A 21,032-nucleotide genomic window follows, 5' to 3' on the forward strand; every position below is an offset into this window, starting at 1 on the left:
CGCGTGATGAGGTGACCTCGGAAGGCTTACTGAGCTAAGCACAAGAGTGGACAGGCCAGATGATCATCCCCTGTCCTGTCAGCTCGGTTGCTTAGCCACACCACATCGCGCCTGCTGCTAGGGAGAGGTGCGGCCGGTGAATTGTGAAGTAGGGAGCTGATGGCTCCCTGCTTCGCCATTGCATTCAACTGGCTCTGCATCCTCAGGAAAGCAGGACATACCTCAGCTGTCCATGACTCAGAAATTTGGGACTGTTCCGCCAGATCGGGGACTATTGGGAGATGTACACCATATTATTACTGACCTGTTGCTGATAATATTGTGCCACCTGCAGCAGTGCCCTGTAATACAACCCTTTTATCTTGTCCATGGCTTGGCACTGGTCTCTACTCCTCTAACAGGAACCTCAATAGGAGCAGCTGTTCAGCCTCCACTTTACTGTATCTTCACTTTCTGTTGCAGTCTCTGCCGTAAAAGACCAGCACAAGATAGGCAGGAAGGAGTAAGGCTACTTTCACACTTGCGGCAGTGTGATCCGGAGGGCAGTTCCGTCGTCGGAGCTGCCCGCCGGATCCGCCGATCTGCCGCTGACTGAAAGCATTTGCGAGACGGATCCTTCTCACAAATGCATTGCAAGGACGGATCCGTCTCTCCACTTGTCATGCGGACAGACGGATCCGTCTTGTATATTTTTTCAAATTTTTACCAGTCTGCGCAGGCCGGAAGGACGGATCCGGCACTAATACATTCCTATGGGAAAAAAATGCCGGATCCGGCATTCAGGCATGTCTTCAGTTTTTTTCGCCGGAGATAAAACCGTAGCATGCTGCGGTTTTATCTTTTGCCTGATCAGTCAAAACGACTGACCTGAAGACATCCTGATGCGTCCTGAACGGATTACTCTCCATTCAGAATGCATGGGGATATGCCTGATCAGTTCTTTTCCGGTATAGAGCCCCTGTGATGGAACTTTATGCCGGAAAAGAAATACGCTAGTGTGAAAGTACCCTAAGGTGTGCCCCATGCCCAGGCAGACCAGGGTCCCGGTTATCTAATCTCTATTGTTAAAGGGAAGCGTACCCTAGATTTTATTTTATTAATTAGAACCAGATACTGCCCCACATTCTATTTTTACATTTTTATTGTATTTTCTGCACAGAACTATGGGGGCAGCTATCTTGTCTGGGATGCAGTTAACAGCATTCAGACATGCTTAACCTCAACCATATGGACACAAGGAGCTGGTCTGGAGAGTGTAATGAGCGTGCTTTGTGACCTGTACAGAGGTCCCTGTATAAGGGGAGGGGAGCTGACACCATCACCTGTTGTCAGTGATGGATGCTGTGTTATCTGCCTTGATAAGAGGTGTACCTTGCATTGTAAATCCATCTTCTTATGAGAATTGCAATGACTGCTGAGAAGCAATATCTACAGAACAAGAAGTGTCCGCATAGTCCGGCACGCTAGCTGTTGTGAAACTACAGCTTCCAGCATGCCTCGTTCACTTCTATGGGCGTTTCGAGAACAGCCAAGCAAGTGTGCATGATGGGAGTTGTAGTTTTACCACAGCTGTGGTGCCAGAGGTTGCTGATCCCAGGCCTAGTATGAGGCTCAGTGTAAAAACTGCAAAATTTCAGGATTATTTTTCAATATTGGTAATGACATTTAAAATTAGAAAAAAACAAAACACCAAATTATTTTACTTAAAAATCTGATTAAAGCAATAGGTCGTTTTCAGATGAAACTTGGTGTAGTATGATGTAACGGTAGAAGCAATATGTATGTAATTATCCGGTGCCAGGTGCTTCCGCCTGACTGGGGCTGCATGGTATATTTATGTAGGCTCGGGTATTATATACATGTATACAGAGCTCTGTGTTGCCTCAACAATGCACCTGACCTATGGGATGCAGGGACATTGCAACAGGCAAAGATTGAAATAATCATAAACTTATTTATGTCATTCATACTGACAAAATACAGTCCCTTTATGGGACAGCAACTCTGCAGTCTGGCGCTCCTAACAGTCAAGACGCCTTGTAAGAGGGGCAGCTGATATGGGTCACATAGGGATGTAAATGTCTCTGGAGATATGTGACATAAAGTAGTCATCATGGGGGTCCGGGAGGTTTCTGCACTACCTGTCACTCATCCCATTATACAACACTACAGCCAGCCTGAAACAGCTGATAACAGAGAACATGAGACCTCATTCATTTTCACAGCAAGTAGGAGATAAATTTAGACTTTGTCTTTTTTTTTTCAGCAGACACTGTACTTTTCCATCGGGCTCGTTTTCCAGAATCACTTTGTCTTCTTACCTTAACTTACTTATATTACCACATGGGAAATTCCCAAACAGAAATCTACACAGAGCTTAAAAAAACAGCTCATATACTTGACCATATGTATTTCGCAATTCGTGTTGCATCCGTATTTTTTAGCGGACCCATTGACTTCAATGGGTCCGCATTTGTATGTGCAAGGGGCGTAAAGAACATAGATCAGCCATGTGATCAGCATCTGTATATCCATTCCGTAAAAAATTAGAACATGTACTATACTTGTCTGCAAAATGCTGGACCATCGTCCGCAAAAAAAAATGAGGATGGCATACGGACCGCATCCGTATTTTGTGGCTCCGTGGTTTGCGGACCACAAAACGGACACAGTCTTTTGCTCGGAGCCTCATTTGGCTTTGAATAACATTTATGGAAATCTTCTTGAAAGCCTGAAAAATATGCAGAACTTTTTTTTCTTTTTCTTTTTTTTCTTAAGCTTGTATTACACCACCCGATTTTATAAAATTATTTTTTTTTTTGGCTGATCGTTAATGAGCGTTGGCATGAATGCTCATTAGCGATCATCTTGCAGTGTAATACTTTTGCCGCACCAATGTTTTTATAATGATAGTCTATGGTGTCGCAATGCGACATGTGACATGCTGCGACGCGACAGCCGCAGAAATATCCATCTCGAATGGATTTTTTGCAACTGTCGCGTCGCAGCATGTCACAGTGCGACACCATAGACTATCATTTTAAAAAATTGTCGTGCGACAAAATGTCGTCGTGTAGACCTAGCCTTAGATAGTATGGAGACAAGCGAGGGCATAGCGATCACTCCTCCTCATGCTGCAGAGGAGATTGCTGCATGTAATAGCAGGGGTCTCCTCCACTAGCGAGCAGGCGAATGCTGGGAGGGAACGATTCCTTCCTGACAATCGCCTGACATATCTGGCTCTGTAATACAGCCTTAGTTTTTACTCTACAAATAGGTGATTAACCATGTAGGGGAAGGGGAAGAGAGAAAGTGAACATCTTCTGAAAGCTGCTAGACTTTAGACATTCTAACCTCTCCAGATGGAAGCTGCACCCCTAGGTGGTCAAGTCACATTGATCCAGTATTGTTTTTTTTTTTTTTCACTGCATGATCTATCTCTGTAAGGGCTCATTCACATGACCGCATGGTCGCCGTGCCTGTGTTGTGGACTGCAAACAGCGGTCTGCGATACAAGAACACCGGCCGCGTGAACTCTGTGCTGCGAACGTGGACCCATTGACTGACTTGAATGGGTCTGCAATCCGCAAGATACGGCAAAAGATACGATATCTCTGATCTGTTGCGGAGCGGAGGCACAGATCAGAAGCCCTTCCGTGCCTTCACAACGCAAAAGATAGGTCCTGTCCTAGCTTTTGCCGTGTCTTGCAGATCACGACTGGTGCCCATGTTTTGTGGTCGTGTAAATGAGCCCCTAAGGGTGTGTTCACGCAGCAGGTTTGCAGAAAATCAGCAGCGTTGCACAGCACCAGCAAAGTGAAAGATTTTAAAAAATCTACTACACACTGCTTAAAAAATCCGCAGGACAAATTGAGCTGTGATGCATATATGAAGTCAGCAGCATGCCAATCTATGCCGCGGGTCTCGTCCTTTTCAGTCGGGAGGGTGAAATCCACAGCAACATAAGCAGATTAGCAACAACATCCACAGCAGACTTTTCCATTCCGTGTGAACGTATTATCCCAGGGGTATGTCCACATGCAGTGTGAATGAGCCTTTAGCCATTCTCATCCACACGTTGCAGAAATTGACCAGTGCTGCAGCATGCCAATTTTTACAGCAGATTTTCATTGTGGATTTTGCCCTTTGCAATGCAACAAGTGAATTGGGCATCACAACAGCAGCATTTCCGGATCAAAATCTGCAATAAAAAAAAATATGCACCATTTGGTGCGTTTTTTTATTTTTGCCTGCAGGTTTTCTACTAGCATCGCTACAGATTTTCTGCTGCAGAAAACCTGCCGCGTTTCAGTCATGTGGGGACATACCGTAAGAGTGTTGAACCTTGGAGTGTTCACAGTACATGGAGATGGTTTTGTGTTGGGGGAGGGGTGGCTGCTGTGTAAACTCATTTTCCAAACCTATTTCTTCGTTCTGAGAATGAAGAATGACTTCTGGGAAGTTAAAAAGCTGAACGGCGACTTTTGTGTAATAGTGAATCCTATTATATTTTTCATCAAGGAGGGCGTTTGCATAATGTTCTTCATGGCTGTACTCATGGACTCCTTTACACCCTGTAAATTTCCACCCTTCTTACCTCTTCTTTTATTTATTTTTTTCAGTTTTGTGTTTGGTACTGCATACAGACCGCAAACAATTCACTTCAATGGGTCTGCAAAAACAACGGAAGGTACTCCGTATGCATTCCGTTTCCGTATTTCTGTACCGTTAAAAGATAGAACATGCCCCATTATTGCCTGCAAATCGCGTTCTGTGGTTCCATTCAAGTCAAGGGTCCGCAAAAAAAAAACTGAATGCATCTGTATGTCTCCCGTATCCGTTCCGTTTTAGCAAAAAATGTTATGCCCAGCCCAATTTTTTTATGTACTTGCTGTATGCTTCCGTTTGCGAGCCGCAAAAAACGGACCACAAACGGAATGGCAAAACGGAACAGAAGTGGAAAACACTACTGAAACGGAAAAACAGATCAGTTTAAAACCGACCGCAAAATACAGAAAAAGCCATACGGTCGTGTGCAAGAGGCCTTACTCAGGAGATCAGGCATCTAATGGGGCCCGTTCCATATACATCAGACACGTTGTTTCTCAATGACCGGATTGTAGCTAACGCTGGATATATAAATTCTTGACTGGACTGAGACTCTGGCTCTAATGGCCGCCGTGACCTGCTGAATCTGTGGATGAGCCATTTCTCCTGATAACATATTATAGCGTGCGATTATCTGTGCAGTTGGGGAGATTTGCATAGAGCCGTTCATCTTCCTGTAATTTCTTTCCAGGATATTTACAGGATATGAAGTTTCGACTTTCATGTAGCAGATTATGATGGAGGAGACGCTGTGTTGTCCTATTAGTCATTGCTGCACGTGAGAAGCTGAAAATGAGAGCGGGATATTCTACATGGTCTATGTGCTTTCCCCTTTCCTTTGCGGTCTCTTCCTGGCATGTAGCCGTTCTGTTTGTGTAGTCTTTTCTCCTTGTGTAGCGTCCCCGCCCTCCCCTGCGGCTGCTGCGCGCGTCCCCGCCCTCCCCTGCGGCCGCTGCACGCGGTCGCTGCGCCCTCCCCTGCAGCCGCTGCGCCAAAAAATCGCAGTGAAACTGCTGTTTTAAACCGTAAATCATTCCAGTTACTCGGCAGCAGCCATTTTACAGAGATTTTTCAAGTTACTCAATTCATTGCCTATGAATAGGATTGCAGCGCGAGACGCAAAAAATACAGGAGTGTTGAATTTTTTACGACTCGCACTGTGATCCCATTCATTTATATAGGATCGTCCCTACTGTGCGATCCTGGCCACGTCAGCTGTCACACGACCAGAGTTGCCATGTAGCCCTAGCCTGTGTTTATTCTGAGCTTCCTAGTTTATGAATAGACAGCCAGAAATGTATTAAATACTGACAGAGAGAGCAGAGCATGAAGGAAGGGAACTATGTGTGTGTGGTTTATAGAAGGGTTTCTGTCTGCTCTACAAGGGATATGTTTTGTGGGGGGGCACATGAAGAGTTAATGGTCAGCGAGGCTCCAATGCCTTGGTGAGTCACCAAATGAGTCATATGACATCACTGTGACATCACCCAGCTTCATGCGCTGGATAATTGCTCTTGGTCACATACATTAATAGTTCTCCTCTCCCACCTGCTGAGTGTGAGATCAGCAGACACAGGAGTCGTGCCAGAAAGTCATGATGCAGCTCAGTGGAAAGAGGAGCCCAAAATAAAAACCAGATAATAAACCTCATACTCATTTTATTATTATTACATGCTGTCTCATGAGGTTTATTATAAATATAGAATGATGGGAACAGAATGACCTCAAATCTAATCTATCTCCTATCTATCTGATATCTATGTATCTAATCTCTCTGATATCTAATGTAGCTCTGTCTGATATCTAATGTACCTCTGTCTGATATCTAATGTAGCTCTGTCTGATATCTAATGTAGCTCTCTCTGATATCTAATGTACCTCTGTCTGATATCTAATGTAGCTCTATCTGATATCTATGTATCTAATCTGTCTGATATCTAATGTACCTCTGTCTGATATCTAATGTAGCTCTCTATCTGTCTTCCTCTCCGCCCTCTCCTTCGTCTCCTAATCTCTCTCTTCTCTTTTCTCCTTTCTCTATTTCCTTATCGCTCTCCTTTTCCTCTCTATCCTTCTCGCTCCTCCTTCTGTTCTCTTTTATATCTCACCTTTACCTCTCTCCTAATATTCTTATCCTCTCTCTATCCTTTCTATTCCCCCCTCTCTCCCTCTTCCTCTTGTCTCTTCTCTTTCCCTTATCTCTCTTCCCCTCTCCTCCTATCTATCTTTACCTATCTAATTATCTCCCTTTTCACTGTCCATTTTATCCTCCATGATTGTGATTTTTCAATCCTATCGGAACACAATTAACGCTAACGTTTGTGCCCCTCCCCCCAACGTTGTGTGCAGCATTGTAAATGAGGGGTTACGTTTCTTCAGTTCTCAGGGAAACAATGAGGCCCAGACAGAGGCAATGCGGCCTTTGTCATGTGCGCCATGCTCTGATATAAATATCGCTGTGAGAGGCAGCTTTGTGGCTCTGGATCCAGCGAGCTGGGAGACGCGAGCCTTTGTTCTCACACAAAGAAGCGCTGCAGAGGGCAAGAATCCAGCCAGTAAACATCGCCTCACCCAAGTGCCTCCTGAAAGTGACTCAAATACATTCTGGCAGCGTGCGCTCAGGCCGCCATCTTGCTTCCCTTTATGGAGGAGTCACCTTGAATATAATGAGGGATCTTGTCAACATGGACATATTTCTGTATGGAGTCTATATTCTCCTGTAGTCACGTTTATATGTGGTACTAGTGTCAGGAAGCCTCGGCTTCTGCATGGCGCAGTGCGTTTCAGGGGTAGCTGGGTATGAGGTTATGTCACCTGGATTCCTTTACTTATGTCCAAGGATCCTTAAAAAGCTGTGAATATCATGTTCTTTATACATTGCAGGGGAGACAATGAAAAATCAGTAAAAATAATAGGACACAATTATTCTACCTATAGTGCCCCCAAGTGGACAAGTCATTAAAATCATTTAAGATGTAAAACTGAAGTCTCTATTCAGATGTCCGTATGGTCGCCATGCCCATGTTGCGGACCATTGACTTGAATGGGTCCGCAATCCACAAGATACGCCAGAATATAGGACACGTCCTCTCTTTTGCAGTGGGGGGCACAGATCAGAAGCCCTCCCGTGGGCTTTCAGGTCTGTGCCTCCTCACAGTGTATGTTTTGCCATATCTTGTGGATCGCAGACCTATTCAAGTCACACGGCCGATGCGTATCTGCCTGCTCGTAGCTGGTGTAGATATCAGTCCTTGTTTGCTACTAAATGATAAATGTGGCAGGGCGGACGGCTCAGCCCACACCCTCTTTAGAACCAAGGGAGGCATAGAAATGCCAATGGCATTTAAAAGTTGCATTTTTCAACTTTTTTTTACGCCAGTTTCTGGCCTAGCACCGCCACAAAAACACGCAGGTTGCAAAAGAATTCCACAGCCAAATTAATGTGTGTAAGGTCCCTAAGACTGCTTTTGCACTCACTCTTTAGCGTTTTTAGTGGCGTTTTCTGCACTTTTTTAATGGCATTTTTTTTCACCTGCCTTTTCATTTTTTTATTTTGCGGCAAAACTGCCAGCCCTAGATGTTGGCTAAAGCTGCGGGGCACATTTACTATAGTAACTATCTGTGCCTGTTTTAGTCTAAAACATGCTGTTTTAGATAGTCTTAGTCTTATTAATTTTATTTATTTATTTATTTATTTTAGACTAATTCAGAAGTTTTCTAACTTTTTTAACCTATTTATGTAGATGCCTGAATTTTTCCCGAAAACAGTCTAATTTCTACTCCACCCCAGGACTGGCGTGCTTTTCTTTGTCTGTTTTCAGTGCTGAAGTGAGTTGTTGTTTTTCTTTTTTTTTTCTTCTTTTTTTTATCAAAAGTCGCAGTTTCATGGAGACATGAAACTTTTCTCTGCAAAGATTTAACTTTTTTTCATGCACAAATAAATTAGACCAGTCTAAGTGAATATGAACCTGTCTAACTGAAAAACAACCACCTGAGGTCAGACTAAGGCCTCATGCACACGACCGTGGTGTGTTTTACGTTCTGCAAATTGCGGATCCGCAAAACACGGATGGCGTCCTTGCGTGTTCCGCAATTAGCGAAATGGCACAGACAGTCTTCAATATAAGTGCCTATTCTTGTCCGCAAAGCACGGACAAGAATAGGACATGTTATATTTTTTTAGCGGGGCCACGGAACGGAGCAACGGATGTGGACAGCACACGGAGTGCTGGCCGCGTCTTTTGCGGCCCCATTGAAGTGAATGGGTCCGCATCCGAGCCGCCAAAGCGGCGGCTCGGATGCGGACCAAAACAACGGCCGAGTGCATGAGGCCTAAGGCTACATTCTCACAACCGTATGAATCAGTCCGCATCCGTTCCACAATTTTGCCGAACAGGTGCGGACCCATTCATTTCTATGGGGCTGAATCTGTACTTCCGGTCCGCGGCCCCGCAAAAAAAAAATAGAACATGTCCTATTCTTTTATGCAATTGCGGACAAGAATAGGCATTTTCTATGATGGCGGCGGTGTGTGCGGTCTGCAAATTGCGAAACGCACATGGGCCAGTATCCGTGTTTTGTGGATCCGCAAAACGCCTCGTTCATGTGAATGTAGCCTAATAATACACCAAGTCTATTTCATCAACAGCTGTGAGACTTATAATAAATTCTCGGCAATAGAAAGACAGATGAATGAAATACTCCTGTCTGACTTTATGGCCCAAAACAGACGAGCTTGATAAATGTGCCCCACATGCTGGAGCGCTTGGTGTTTCCATATCGCCCTCTGTGGTGTCACAAATAGGTTTCTTTGTCCTTTTTTGGTGGCACTTGTGTGGCTGGCTGCAGCTTCCACTGGCGATAACAGCCGATAGTGGGCAGAGACCTAATTAGGATGGGCTCGGCCCCATAGTAAACTTTTGAATGGGCCCCTCCATCCCATAAGCACTCGTGTGCATTAGGCCTAAATCTGTAAAAGGAGTTAGAAAGTAGCAAAACTTGACTCACCTGTGCAAATACAGCACTAACCTTCCATGTTCATGAGTAGTGTTGAGTGAACTTCTGCTTTCAAGTTCGGCGTACAAGGTTCGGGTTATCTAAGAATTCCGTTATGGATTCCGCTACCACGGACCATAAAACTTATAGTCCGTGGTAGCGGAATCCATAACGAAATTTTTAGATAACCGAACTGTATTGCAGGCCGTCTCCTCATTTGGGAGATTGTGTTAGCAGGGCAGTCATTGAGGGGGTCAGGGGACATAACTGTAGGGGCTGTGCTCGGGATTGCAGCCCAGGCCCACTCATATGAATGGAGCTGAGCTACAAATAGGCCTTGTGACCGATGGACATGTCAGTGGAGTGCCACGGTCTCCTCAGCTGATCACTGAGGGTGCCGGGAGTTGGACCCCCTATCAATCAGATATAGATGACCTACCCTGAGGATAGTTAATTAATAATGAACTCCTTCAAAATCTGCAATTAATCAGCAATGATAATTCTCAGCAGATTACCTGTGTATGGGCATCAAAATCCACAATTGCAACGTCAACTCCATTGACTTTTCTTCTTCTTTCCAGATTCCGCAGAAAAATCCACAGCGGCAAGTCTAACTCATGTTCATTTACCCTAAGCTGACCATACACTTACATTAGAGAGGTTCTCCGGGGTTTAAGTATTGATGACATATCCTCAATATGCCGATCAGCTGTTTGAGGAGGCCACGGTGCTCACGGGAGCCACCTTGCAGTTTACTAAGCACAACGCCTTACATTATATAGCGGCTGTTCTTGGTTTTTGCAGCTCACGTGAATGGGGTTGAGCTGCGTCTAGGCCATGTGGATCCTGGGTTGTTGGGGCCTCTTCATACAGCTGACCGGGGGGGGTTCCCGGAAATCGGACCCCCACCTGTCCCATATTGATGACCTATTCCTGTGATGTCTAAACTCCAGCTGTGGTAAAACTACAACCACTCCCAAGATGCACACTTGCTTGGCTGTACTCAGAACTCCATAGAAATGAATGGAGCATGCTGGGAGTCATAATTTCACCACTTCTGGAGTGGCGGAGGTTAGCCGTCACTGATCTATCCTGTGGATAGGTTATCAATATATAAATCCCAGAAAATCCCCCTTTTAATGTCATCTCAAGCCACCGACTTTATGTGTATGGGATCCCCCCAGCTCTCCCCTATGGCAGATGTCGGGGAGATAAGGATTGGTCATTTGGGATTCAACCTACCCAGTCCTTTTGTTCTCCTGCTGATAGTTGTCTGGCAGCAGACTTCTCCCCTCTCCTCATTTAGAATACATGCAGATGGGAGAGAGATCTTTCAGACAATTGATATTCTTAAAGGGATTCTGTCACCAGGATTAACGCTATAGCGATATTTATATGTGCCCATCAGTCTCCTTGCATCGATGGGCGCGGCTGGGCTCCAACAGATGTGGGACAACCCCTTGGGCTCCTGACAGAGGTAATTTACATATCAATAAGATCGTTTTTTATAAGAATCTAACACACACAGAGCAGTAACAGTGGGATCATTTTAAACACAGCAAGGAGACTGATGGGCACATATAAATATCGCTATAGCGTTAATCCTGGTGACAGAATCCCTTTAAATCATATTGCCAGTTTAAAGGGATTAACAAAGTTACAATGTTTTAGGGGCAAACTGCAAAGATGTAGCCAAAATAATAAAATAAAATAATAAATACATAGTTGGGAGCTTGATGTATCTCATGTAAAGATGAACTAAGAATGATTGATAGATTTACCCCGTCGGGCATTAAGTTTTCCTGTTCTCTCCTTTGCAGGTATGGCCTCTTCCTTGCACACGTTCTCCTCGCACAGCCTCCAGTTGTCCTCTTTCTGTAGTGTGAAGAAACCAAAGTTGGAAGTGAGCTCCACCTGGGATATGACCGGATACGGCTGCCACAGCAAGGTCTATAACCCAGGCAAAAGCAGCTCTACATCTGGGCAGCCATTGCTCTCCTACGCTTCCTTCCTTCAAGCACCTTTCGAACAGACGGTCATCTTCCCTACCAGCTCTGGTCACATTGTGGTGACCTCTTCTTCCAGTAGTGGGTCTTCAGCAGCAACAGCGAGCGGTCAAACGCTCGGTGGCCCTCCAACCAACCTCATGCGTCGCAGTACGGTCAGCCTTCTGGACACGTACCAGAAGTGCGGTTTAAAGAGAAAGTGCGAGGAGCTTGACAACGGCAGTGTGCAGATTGTAGACGAACATCTTCCCATGACCCAGAACAATGCAAGTGGGGCCACAGCTGCAACCACCTCCAAGAACAGTGGCTCCAACGGTGAAGGAGATTACCAACTGGTGCAACATGAGGTCCTCTGCTCCATGACTAATACGTATGAAGTGTTAGAATTCCTGGGGCGAGGCACCTTTGGGCAAGTGGTCAAGTGCTGGAAAAGAGGCACCAATGAGATTGTGGCAATCAAAATCTTGAAGAATCACCCATCCTATGCCAGGCAAGGACAAATTGAAGTCAGTATATTGGCACGGCTGAGCACTGAGAGTGCAGATGACTACAACTTTGTAAGGGCCTATGAGTGTTTCCAGCACAAGAACCACACTTGCCTCGTCTTTGAGATGCTGGAGCAAAACCTCTACGACTTTCTGAAACAGAACAAGTTCAGTCCACTGCCGCTGAAGTACATCAGGCCGGTTCTGCAGCAGGTGGCCACAGCTCTCATGAAATTGAAGAGTCTTGGTCTTATTCATGCTGATCTCAAACCGGAGAACATCATGCTGGTTGACCCTTCCAGGCAGCCATACCGGGTCAAAGTCATCGATTTTGGATCTGCAAGTCATGTGTCTAAAGCTGTGTGTTCCACCTACCTGCAGTCCAGATATTACAGGTAAGCCCTGGTACATTGGTTTTAAAGGCAATCTGTCACCAGGGACCTCTCTATCAATTAATTTACATAGACACATAGCTGTTAAAGCGCTGTTTTGTTTTGTTTTTGTTTTTTTGTTTTTGTTTTTTTTGTTGATTCAAGCTTCCCTTCAAGAGTTATGACACTTTTTCCTAGGCCCCATGCACATGGCCTTATGCATTTCGAGGTCTGCAAGCCACGGATACCGGCTGTGTGAGTCGCACAAAATGGACAAGAATAGAATGTTCTATCATTTTTGCAGGGTGTGGAAACGGACATACGGATGTGAACAGAACACTATGTGCTGTCTGTGTTTTTTGCAGCCCCATGGAAATGAATGGGTCTGCAGCCAATCCACAAAAAATGTGGATCCGATGTGGACCAAAAATATGGTTGTGTTCATGGATCCTTAATATGCAAATTCAGCCTTTGGTGCAACAAGGGTGTCACCATTGCACTTGTTGCATCAAAGCTTCACATTGTGGCTTTCTGTGGCTGCCCTTCCCTTGCTGCTTTGCCACTGCCTGGTCCTGTTAATCAAAGCAGCAAGGGAGGGGCTGACCACAGCAATAATGTGCAGCTTTGGTGCAACAAGAGCAATGGTGACCCCTTCATTGCACCAAAGGCACCATATCTTCTGGATAGGTCATCAGTATCTGATCGGTGGGGATCCAACACCCAGCACCCCTGCCAATCAGCTGTTTAAGAAGGCATTGGAGCCTTCGCGCAGCTTTGCCTAGGCCATGTGACATAACATCGGTCAGATGGCCTAGGCGTAGCTCAGTCCCATTGAAGTGAATGGGGCTGAGCCGAGATACCAAGCACAATGTACGGAGCTGAGAAGGCTGTGACACTACTGCGGATCAGCGGTGGTCCTGGGTGTCAGACCCCCACCAGTCTGCTACTGATGACCTATCAGGAGGATAGGTCATCAGTTAAAAAAAAAAAACATCCAGGAAAACCCCTTTTAAGAAAAACTATCATAACTTGGGAATGGAGCCTCGGATCAATAAAACAGAGTTTTAATCAGGTGAACACAGCAATGTGTCTATGCAAATAGTTTGATAGGGAGGTCGCTAGTAGGATATCCTTTAAATTTGTATAGCAAGTTAAAGGGGATTTCTACCTTTTTACTTTATATATGATAGCCACAGTTAACAGAACTTTAAGATATCGTGTGCCAACCTCTTAGGCTTCCCTGTTGCCTCTTTGGATAGGAGCTATTACAAGGCTAACCTAAAGTCTTAAAGGGGTTCTCTGAGACTTTACTATTGATGTCCTATCCTCAGGATAGGTCATCAATATCAGATCGGCGGGGGGTCCCCCCCTCACTGATCAGCTGTACGAGGAGACGGCATGCGCAGTGTGCACATACAGTTTCCCTTCTCTTCCTGCTATGGGCTATTCCATGTCTATGGGACAGCTGCGGTGAGCAGGAAGAGAGAAGGGAAACGGCCTGTGTACACTGCACACGCCATCTCCTCATACAGCAGAACGGTGGTAGGAACCCCACCGATCTGATATTGATGACCTATGCTGAGAATAGGTCATCAATAGTAAAAGCCTGGTGAACCCCCTTTTCAGCCTTTTATTACATCGCTAACCAGCATTAGTGGACACGCTCGTTGGCGATTATCTGCCGGTGTAAAGTTGCCGCCGATGAACGACCAAACGCTTGTTCATTGGGTAATCGCATCTTTTATGCTGTCACAAAAATCATACTTTGCTGACAGCAGATTGTTCTGTCTAATCACGATCTGCTGCCGGCAAATAATGATTCTGTATGGGGACGAGTTATGGCATTAGTGATCACTCATTCTCCTACTATGGAGGAGATCACTGCATGGAATAGCAGTGGTCTCCTCCACGAACGAGCAGCTGACTGTCAGGAAGGAACGCTTTCTCCCGGCAATCGTCTGCTAAATCTAGCAGTGTAATATAGCCTTTACAGTTTGCAGACTTGAAGGAAAGTGGCTAAAAGAAGAGAAATAAGCACAGATTCTGCAATGTATAACTGAATACAGGCGGTTGCTAAAGGTAGGATTCCCCTTTAACAGATTCACCTGCTAGCCTCGGTGCCATCCCTCGTGTCTTGTCATTTTCTGTGTCTCTCTGATTGCATTAATGTCAGTGCTAATCCCCCTAGGTGCAGTAATAATAAAAATAGACGGTAATCACAAGAAGCACCGAGGCGCACAAAACGTGGGAGAATACTGCCATACAGTGTGCACTATTTCTAATCTGTCCGTGAAGTCCTCTACAGGTTGGAGTCTAGTTGGCGGGCACTGCACCTTCATTACAGCAGAGGGGCTGTCACTTTAGTAGACACACTTCTTTGTCTCTCACATCTTCGGGGACTCTCGGATTGTACCCAAACGCCAGCTCGGCAGTCACTGTCCCTGGAGATTATGTTCTAATCAAATTCACCGACATTACATGATGATGTAGTGCTGTGTGGTTCATGAGCGGGTTTAGATACAGCAGCTCAGCAGACAGTATCCCACATGAGCGGGTTAGATACAGCAGCTCAGCAGACAGTATCCCACATGATAGGCTTAGATACACCAGTACTGCAGCACTCGTTCCCTTAAAGCTATTTAGAATGCTGACTGTTCAAGACCACCTCATCAGGAATAACCCTTTGTGTGCTACGACGGTCCCTATCTCTGCAGAGAGTTAATTAGGTTAGTCGGAGCTTCCTTGCTGCCGTGCACCCCCTCCTCGTCCTCCTTTCTCATCTCCCTCATTGTCATGGGTGTTTGTGCACCCTGCTCACGACTGTCAGCTAATACTGGAATATTTTTTTTTCCCTGAGATCCTGCAACACAGTGCGGATGGTGGCGGCAGCTCCCCCCCTGCTGGCAGCTGTGCTGGTCTAGAGAAGAAGGATGAATATGGCGGCAGAGATTGCTGCCCCCATCCTTTCCTCAGTACCTCAGTCACAGACCCCAGTCCTGCAGTATTTATAGTATGTAACCTGGTGGGCTACATCTCACGGTCAGCATCGCTATGCTACTGTATAATGAAAGGGAATGGGATGTTGCTGCAACCGCCACCCGACAGTCGCAAGAGGGCCAGCTGGTTTGGATTTCTTGTGACATTGACTCGGTGGCAGCATTGTGACATCATGTTAGTTTCGATGCTGCGACATGTATTGTGTCCATAGTCACCATTTAGCTCCTGCTTATATCCAGCCCATTGTCTCTCGTATGATGCCGAGTAAGACTGTGTCTCATGGACGGACTGCTCAGAACGCCGCCCAAGCCCCCCTTTTGACCGCCAGCCTGGTGCCAGAAGATCTGAGCATTAATTAAAAGTTTTTTTTTTCCCGAGATCTCTTTACCAAATGACCTATCCCCTGGAGAGGTCCTCTATCTGGTCCGACACCTGGGACCCCCACCAGTCAGCTGTTTGAGAAGGCACCGGTTCTCCTGTGAGCGGACCCAGCACAGAGCTGTGCTTGGTGGCGCAGCTCACTTGAATGGACCCCCACCAATCAGATACTGATGACCTATCCAGAGGATAACCCCTTTATTGTAGGAGCATCAAACACTTATGCACCTGGTCCTAATACGACTGTATTTCTGTCCTCTGGATGATTACACAGTTTCATACTATGACGCGGTGCTATTTGTTTCTGCTGGGGCGGTATTTTGTTCTTCACTGTGGTATTTGGTTCTGCCTACTTCTGTTGTCCTGCCTTCTGTCAGTTTCGACCCACCTACAAGATGGAGCCACTTTTTAGGTTTTTTTCCAGACCCACTTTAAGTTCCCAGTCTGCCCCTTCTGGGTTCATACAACGCAGTATTTTATTTATTTACTTATTAAAAATTTTTTGTTTCCCAACAAGATTTGCAGCCTCATTTTGTCCATCAGTAAAAAAACATTAATATATTTACCAAAGTCTAAAAATTTTAAGTTGGGACCTTTTTAAGCTCCTCTACTCAGATGACCTAAGCACTGCCCACTTTGGGACATGCTTGTATAAGCCATGCCCCTTTCATGGACCAGGTTGGCAAAATTGGGTCTAAATTTTATCTTAAATGGCGACACAGGGCTCGTATACACCTGCATTGCAGTGTGATTTCTCCAGAGACATCTGCTATTCCAAGGGTTTGGAGATTTATGTTCTGTACCTGCAGGAAATATTCATGCCCCTGCCCCCACAGTGTACGTGTGTGCTGTACGTTGATCTCCATACACACTGGTAGAATGACAAATCTGCATAGCTATACCCTGATACAGGAATTCTGGGAAAGCTGAGTGACTGCGAACTGCAGTACCAACTGTATCAGTTGCCATCCATCATTCTCAGACATGAATAAAATTATAAAACACATTATGTTCTAGGATATGGATTGTGTAAAGGGTGACTCTGGATCAGTGATGTTTGGATTCAGAATAATTCACATTCTAGGGGTGCTCTGGATCAGCGTTATATATAAAATATTGCAGGCATATTGTAGCCTGGCTTGAGTAATATTATATAGATATTTGAGATAAGTATGGTATATAATATTACAGGGATGTTCTGGATCAGCATGGTGTATAATACAGGGATGTTCTGGATCAGTGTGATGTATAATATATAGATATTTGAGATAAGTATGGTATATAATATTACAGCAATGTTCTGGATCAGTATGGTATATAATATTACAGCAATGTTCTGGATCAGTATGGTATATAATATTACAGCAATGTTCTGGATAAGTATGGTATATAATATTACAGGGATGTTCTGGATCAGCATGGTGTATAATACAGGGATGTTCTGGATCAGTGTGATGTATAATATATAGATATTTGAGATAAGTATGGTATATAATATTACAGCAATGTTCTGGATCAGTATGGTATATAATATTACAGCAATGTTCTGGATAAGTATGGTATATAATATTACAGTGATGTTCTGGATCAGCATGGTATATAATATTACAGCAATGTTCTGGATCAGTATGGTATATAATATTACAGGGATGTTCTTGATCAGCATGGTGTATATTACAAGATTGTTCTTGATCATTATGGTACATACTTTTACAGAGATATTGATCAGCATGGTATATATTACAGGGATGTTCTCGATCAGAATAGTATATAATATTACAGGGATGTTCTGGATCAGTGTGATGTATAATATATAGATATTTGAGATAAGTATGGTGTATAATATTATAGGATGTTCTGGATCAGTATAATATTACAAGGATGTTCTTGATCATTATGGTACATACTTTTACAGAGATACTGATCAGCGTGGTATATATTACAGGGATGTTCTCGATCAGAATAGTATATAATATTATTACAGGAATGTTTTCAATCGGCATGATGTATATTGCCAGGAAGCTCTGGATCAGCATGGTGTATATTACTGGTGTATTTTGGATCGGCATGTTTTATATCATAGGCATGTTCTGGATTAGTATGGTGTATAATGTTACAGGGATGTTCTGCCTCAGCTTGTTGTATATTGCAGGGATCTTCTCGATCACATTGGTGTATATTACAGGAATGGTTCAGCACGGGTAAAATATTACAGGCATGTTCTTGATCAGCATGGTGTATTTAAAAGGGATGTTCTCGATTAGCATGATGTATAATATTACAGGCACGTTCTTGATTAGCGTTGGTAATTTTACAAGCATATTCTTGGACAGAGTTTATGTCGCTTTACGCCAATCTCCTGATTGTGAGTCTTGGTGGCAGATGAGACAGAACTGAGATTTGCATAGTAATAGGATTGGGGCAGTTCAGGTTTGGAAACTCATTTAATAGTTGAATGGGGGGGGAGGGGACAGGACAGAATTAACCATTTTGTAGACATCTGATGTCTTCTTCGGATAGCGCTCCCTGCATTAACCCTTATGTGCCCCTTTCTACTGTTTTATAATAAGCTGTGATTACAGTCTCTCTGCAGTGATCTATAACTCCCACATTCTCTCTTCCTCAGGGCTCCGGAGATAATACTGGGATTACCGTTTAGTGAAGCCATCGACATGTGGTCTTTGGGGTGTGTGATCGCTGAGCTCTTTTTGGGGTGGCCGCTGTATCCTGGGGCCTCTGAATATGATCAGGTGAGTTGCTGTCTGCAGGTTCTGTGTACCGAGTGGTTCTTGTCCATTATTCCACATCTGTTTATGCCACTAAACCCACAATTTATATTCTGTGCCTTTACTGTGCAGTTGAATGTAATCTTTTGCTCTCTGTGAGCCATTTTAGATTGAGGAGAGCCTGACTGCAGAAGAGGGGGAATATAATCTATTGTTCTGTTATCGGCTATTTTGGGCTGGGGAGATGATTGACAGGAGGTGCAGAAATCTCCCTGCCCCCTATGATCACAGTCACAATTTTGAAGCTATTTCAAAAAGTGCAGAGACCCTTACGTATGTTTTAATGCTATGTCTTATAATGCTTCTGCACTGTTATAAAATGGCCCTTTAAGGATGCACTTTACATTATTATGTTATGGGGCCATAATAACCAGAATGTGTCTCTCTCCTCACAGATCCGGTACATATCGCAGACTCAGGGCCTGCCTGCCGAATATCTTCTCAGCTCTGGGACCAAGACCACCAGGTTCTTTAATAGAGATGGTGACTCCCCGTATCCTCTGTGGAGACTTAAGGTGCGAGCAGTATGGACTATATAATCAGTACCTAATGGGTCACAATGTGGTGGAAGCACCCATGTGCTAATATAATCTGAGGTTGTGTTATGAGGCATTCAACATTCCATTAATCTGGCATTCAGGAACCTGAACAGGTGCCAGATTATCAAACATTTGAGGTTATCAAAAATGTGGCTTTAGGTGGTGTAAACCTTGCTAATTCCAGACTGTTGGCAACTATGGGTGATGTGACCGTAAGATCTAAATGCCACCAAAGTCTTTGGAAGGTGCATTTATTAAATATCATTATGGCCGATGCGATGCATGACCTGCAGCAACACCGGATAAGCCCCTCCCCCTGCCCTCAGCCATTCAGCAGATCCTGCAGTGGTCACATGACTTCCATTCAGGACCCACTCCTAAGGAACAAGAAATGCTCTGTTTCCATGGATTCAGTAAAAGGAGTCTAAAGTCTGACCCTTGGTTTAATGGGTTCAATTATGAAAACTAGCTCTGATTTGATAGAGAATCATTTACTGCCCTCATTTGCAGGGGGTCGAGTGTTGTGAAGAATACCATTTTAAAGGGGTTGTTCCATTAAAGGGCTTCTGTCACCCCACTAAACAGTTTTTTTTTTTTTTTTGGTTACTTATAATGCCTATAATGTGATTTATGCATACATACTGTAATTAATCATTTTCGTTCAGCAGATTCTGTTAAAAACCATACTTTTAAAATATGCAAATTACCTTGCTACCAGCAAGTAGGGCGGCTACTTGCTGGTAGCAGCCGCATCCTCCTATCCTAAAGACGCCCCCTCCGCATGTTGATTTAACAGGGCCAGCGGACGGGATCTTTCTCTGCTGGCCCTGTTTGCATTCAAAATCTGGCGCCTGCGCCGTACCTGTCTTCAGTCGGCGCAGGCGCACTGAGAGGAGGACGCTCGCTCGGCTGCTCCTTCCTCAATGCGCCTGCGCCGGGTGTAGATGTGATGTCATCGGCGCAGGCGCATTGAGGATGGAGCGGCCGAGCGAGCGTCCGCCTCTCAGTGCGCCTGCGCCGACTGAATACCGCTACGGCGCAGGCGCGAGATTTTGAATGCAAACAGGGCCAGCAGAGAAAGATCCCGTCCGCTGGCACTGTCAATCAACATGAGGAGGGGGCGTCTTTAGGATAGGAGGATGCGGCTGCTACCAGCAAGTAGCCGCCCTACTTGCTGGTAGCAAGGTAATTTGCATATTTTAAAAGTACGTTTTTAACAGAATCTGCTGAACGAAAATGATTAATTACAGTATGTATGCATAAATCGCATTATAAGTAACCAAAAAAAAAAGTCCTGCAGACTCCATCAGCCAGCCGCGCACCCTGCAGGACAGGTAAGTATATTAGCAGGGGCCCGAATCTACTGGGGGGGGTGAGCGGGTGGATGGCTATGGCATGGGGCTGATGGCGCTGGCTGGGGGATATGATGATGATGATGGTGGCATGGGGCTGATGCTGCTGGCTGGGGGAGATGGATGATGGTGGCAATGGCATGGGGCTGATGGTGTTGGCTGGGGGACATGGATGATATGGTAATGGCATGGGGCTGATGGCGCTGGATGGGGGACATGGATGATGATGGCATGGGGCTGATGGCGTTGGTTGGGGTACATGGATGATGATGGCAATGGCATGGAGCTAATGGCGCTGGCTGGGGGACATGATGATTGTGGCAGTGGCATGGGGCTGATTCTGCTGGCTGGGGGACATGGATAATGGCAATGGCATGGGGTGGATGGCGGGGGACACTTCATCTTTACATTGTTTGGAAAAAGATCTGTTACAGTACACATCTTAAACATTTCTTGAACAGTTTTGTAATTTGTATACATAAAGAAAAAAAAAAAATATATATATATATATATAT

At 44.9% G+C, this 21,032-nt stretch overlaps 1 protein-coding gene across 2 annotated transcripts in view; it reads left to right on the top strand.

The window, feature by feature from the left end:
- HIPK2 (homeodomain interacting protein kinase 2) overlaps positions 1-21,032 on the top strand; it is a 52,997-nt gene that overhangs the window by 15,444 nt on the left and 16,521 nt on the right. For both annotated transcript variants that reach the window (XM_040437325.1, XM_040437316.1), the window contains exons 2-4: positions 11,424-12,489; positions 18,467-18,590; positions 19,022-19,141. In XM_040437325.1, the coding sequence (XP_040293259.1) occupies positions 11,426-12,489; positions 18,467-18,590; positions 19,022-19,141 (1,308 nt within the window). In that variant the 5' untranslated portion in view covers positions 11,424-11,425. The remainder of the gene's footprint in view (positions 1-11,423; positions 12,490-18,466; positions 18,591-19,021; positions 19,142-21,032) is intronic.

Source organism: Bufo bufo, chromosome 1, assembly GCF_905171765.1.
Source record: "Bufo bufo chromosome 1, aBufBuf1.1, whole genome shotgun sequence".
Taxonomy (NCBI): domain Eukaryota; kingdom Metazoa; phylum Chordata; class Amphibia; order Anura; family Bufonidae; genus Bufo; species Bufo bufo.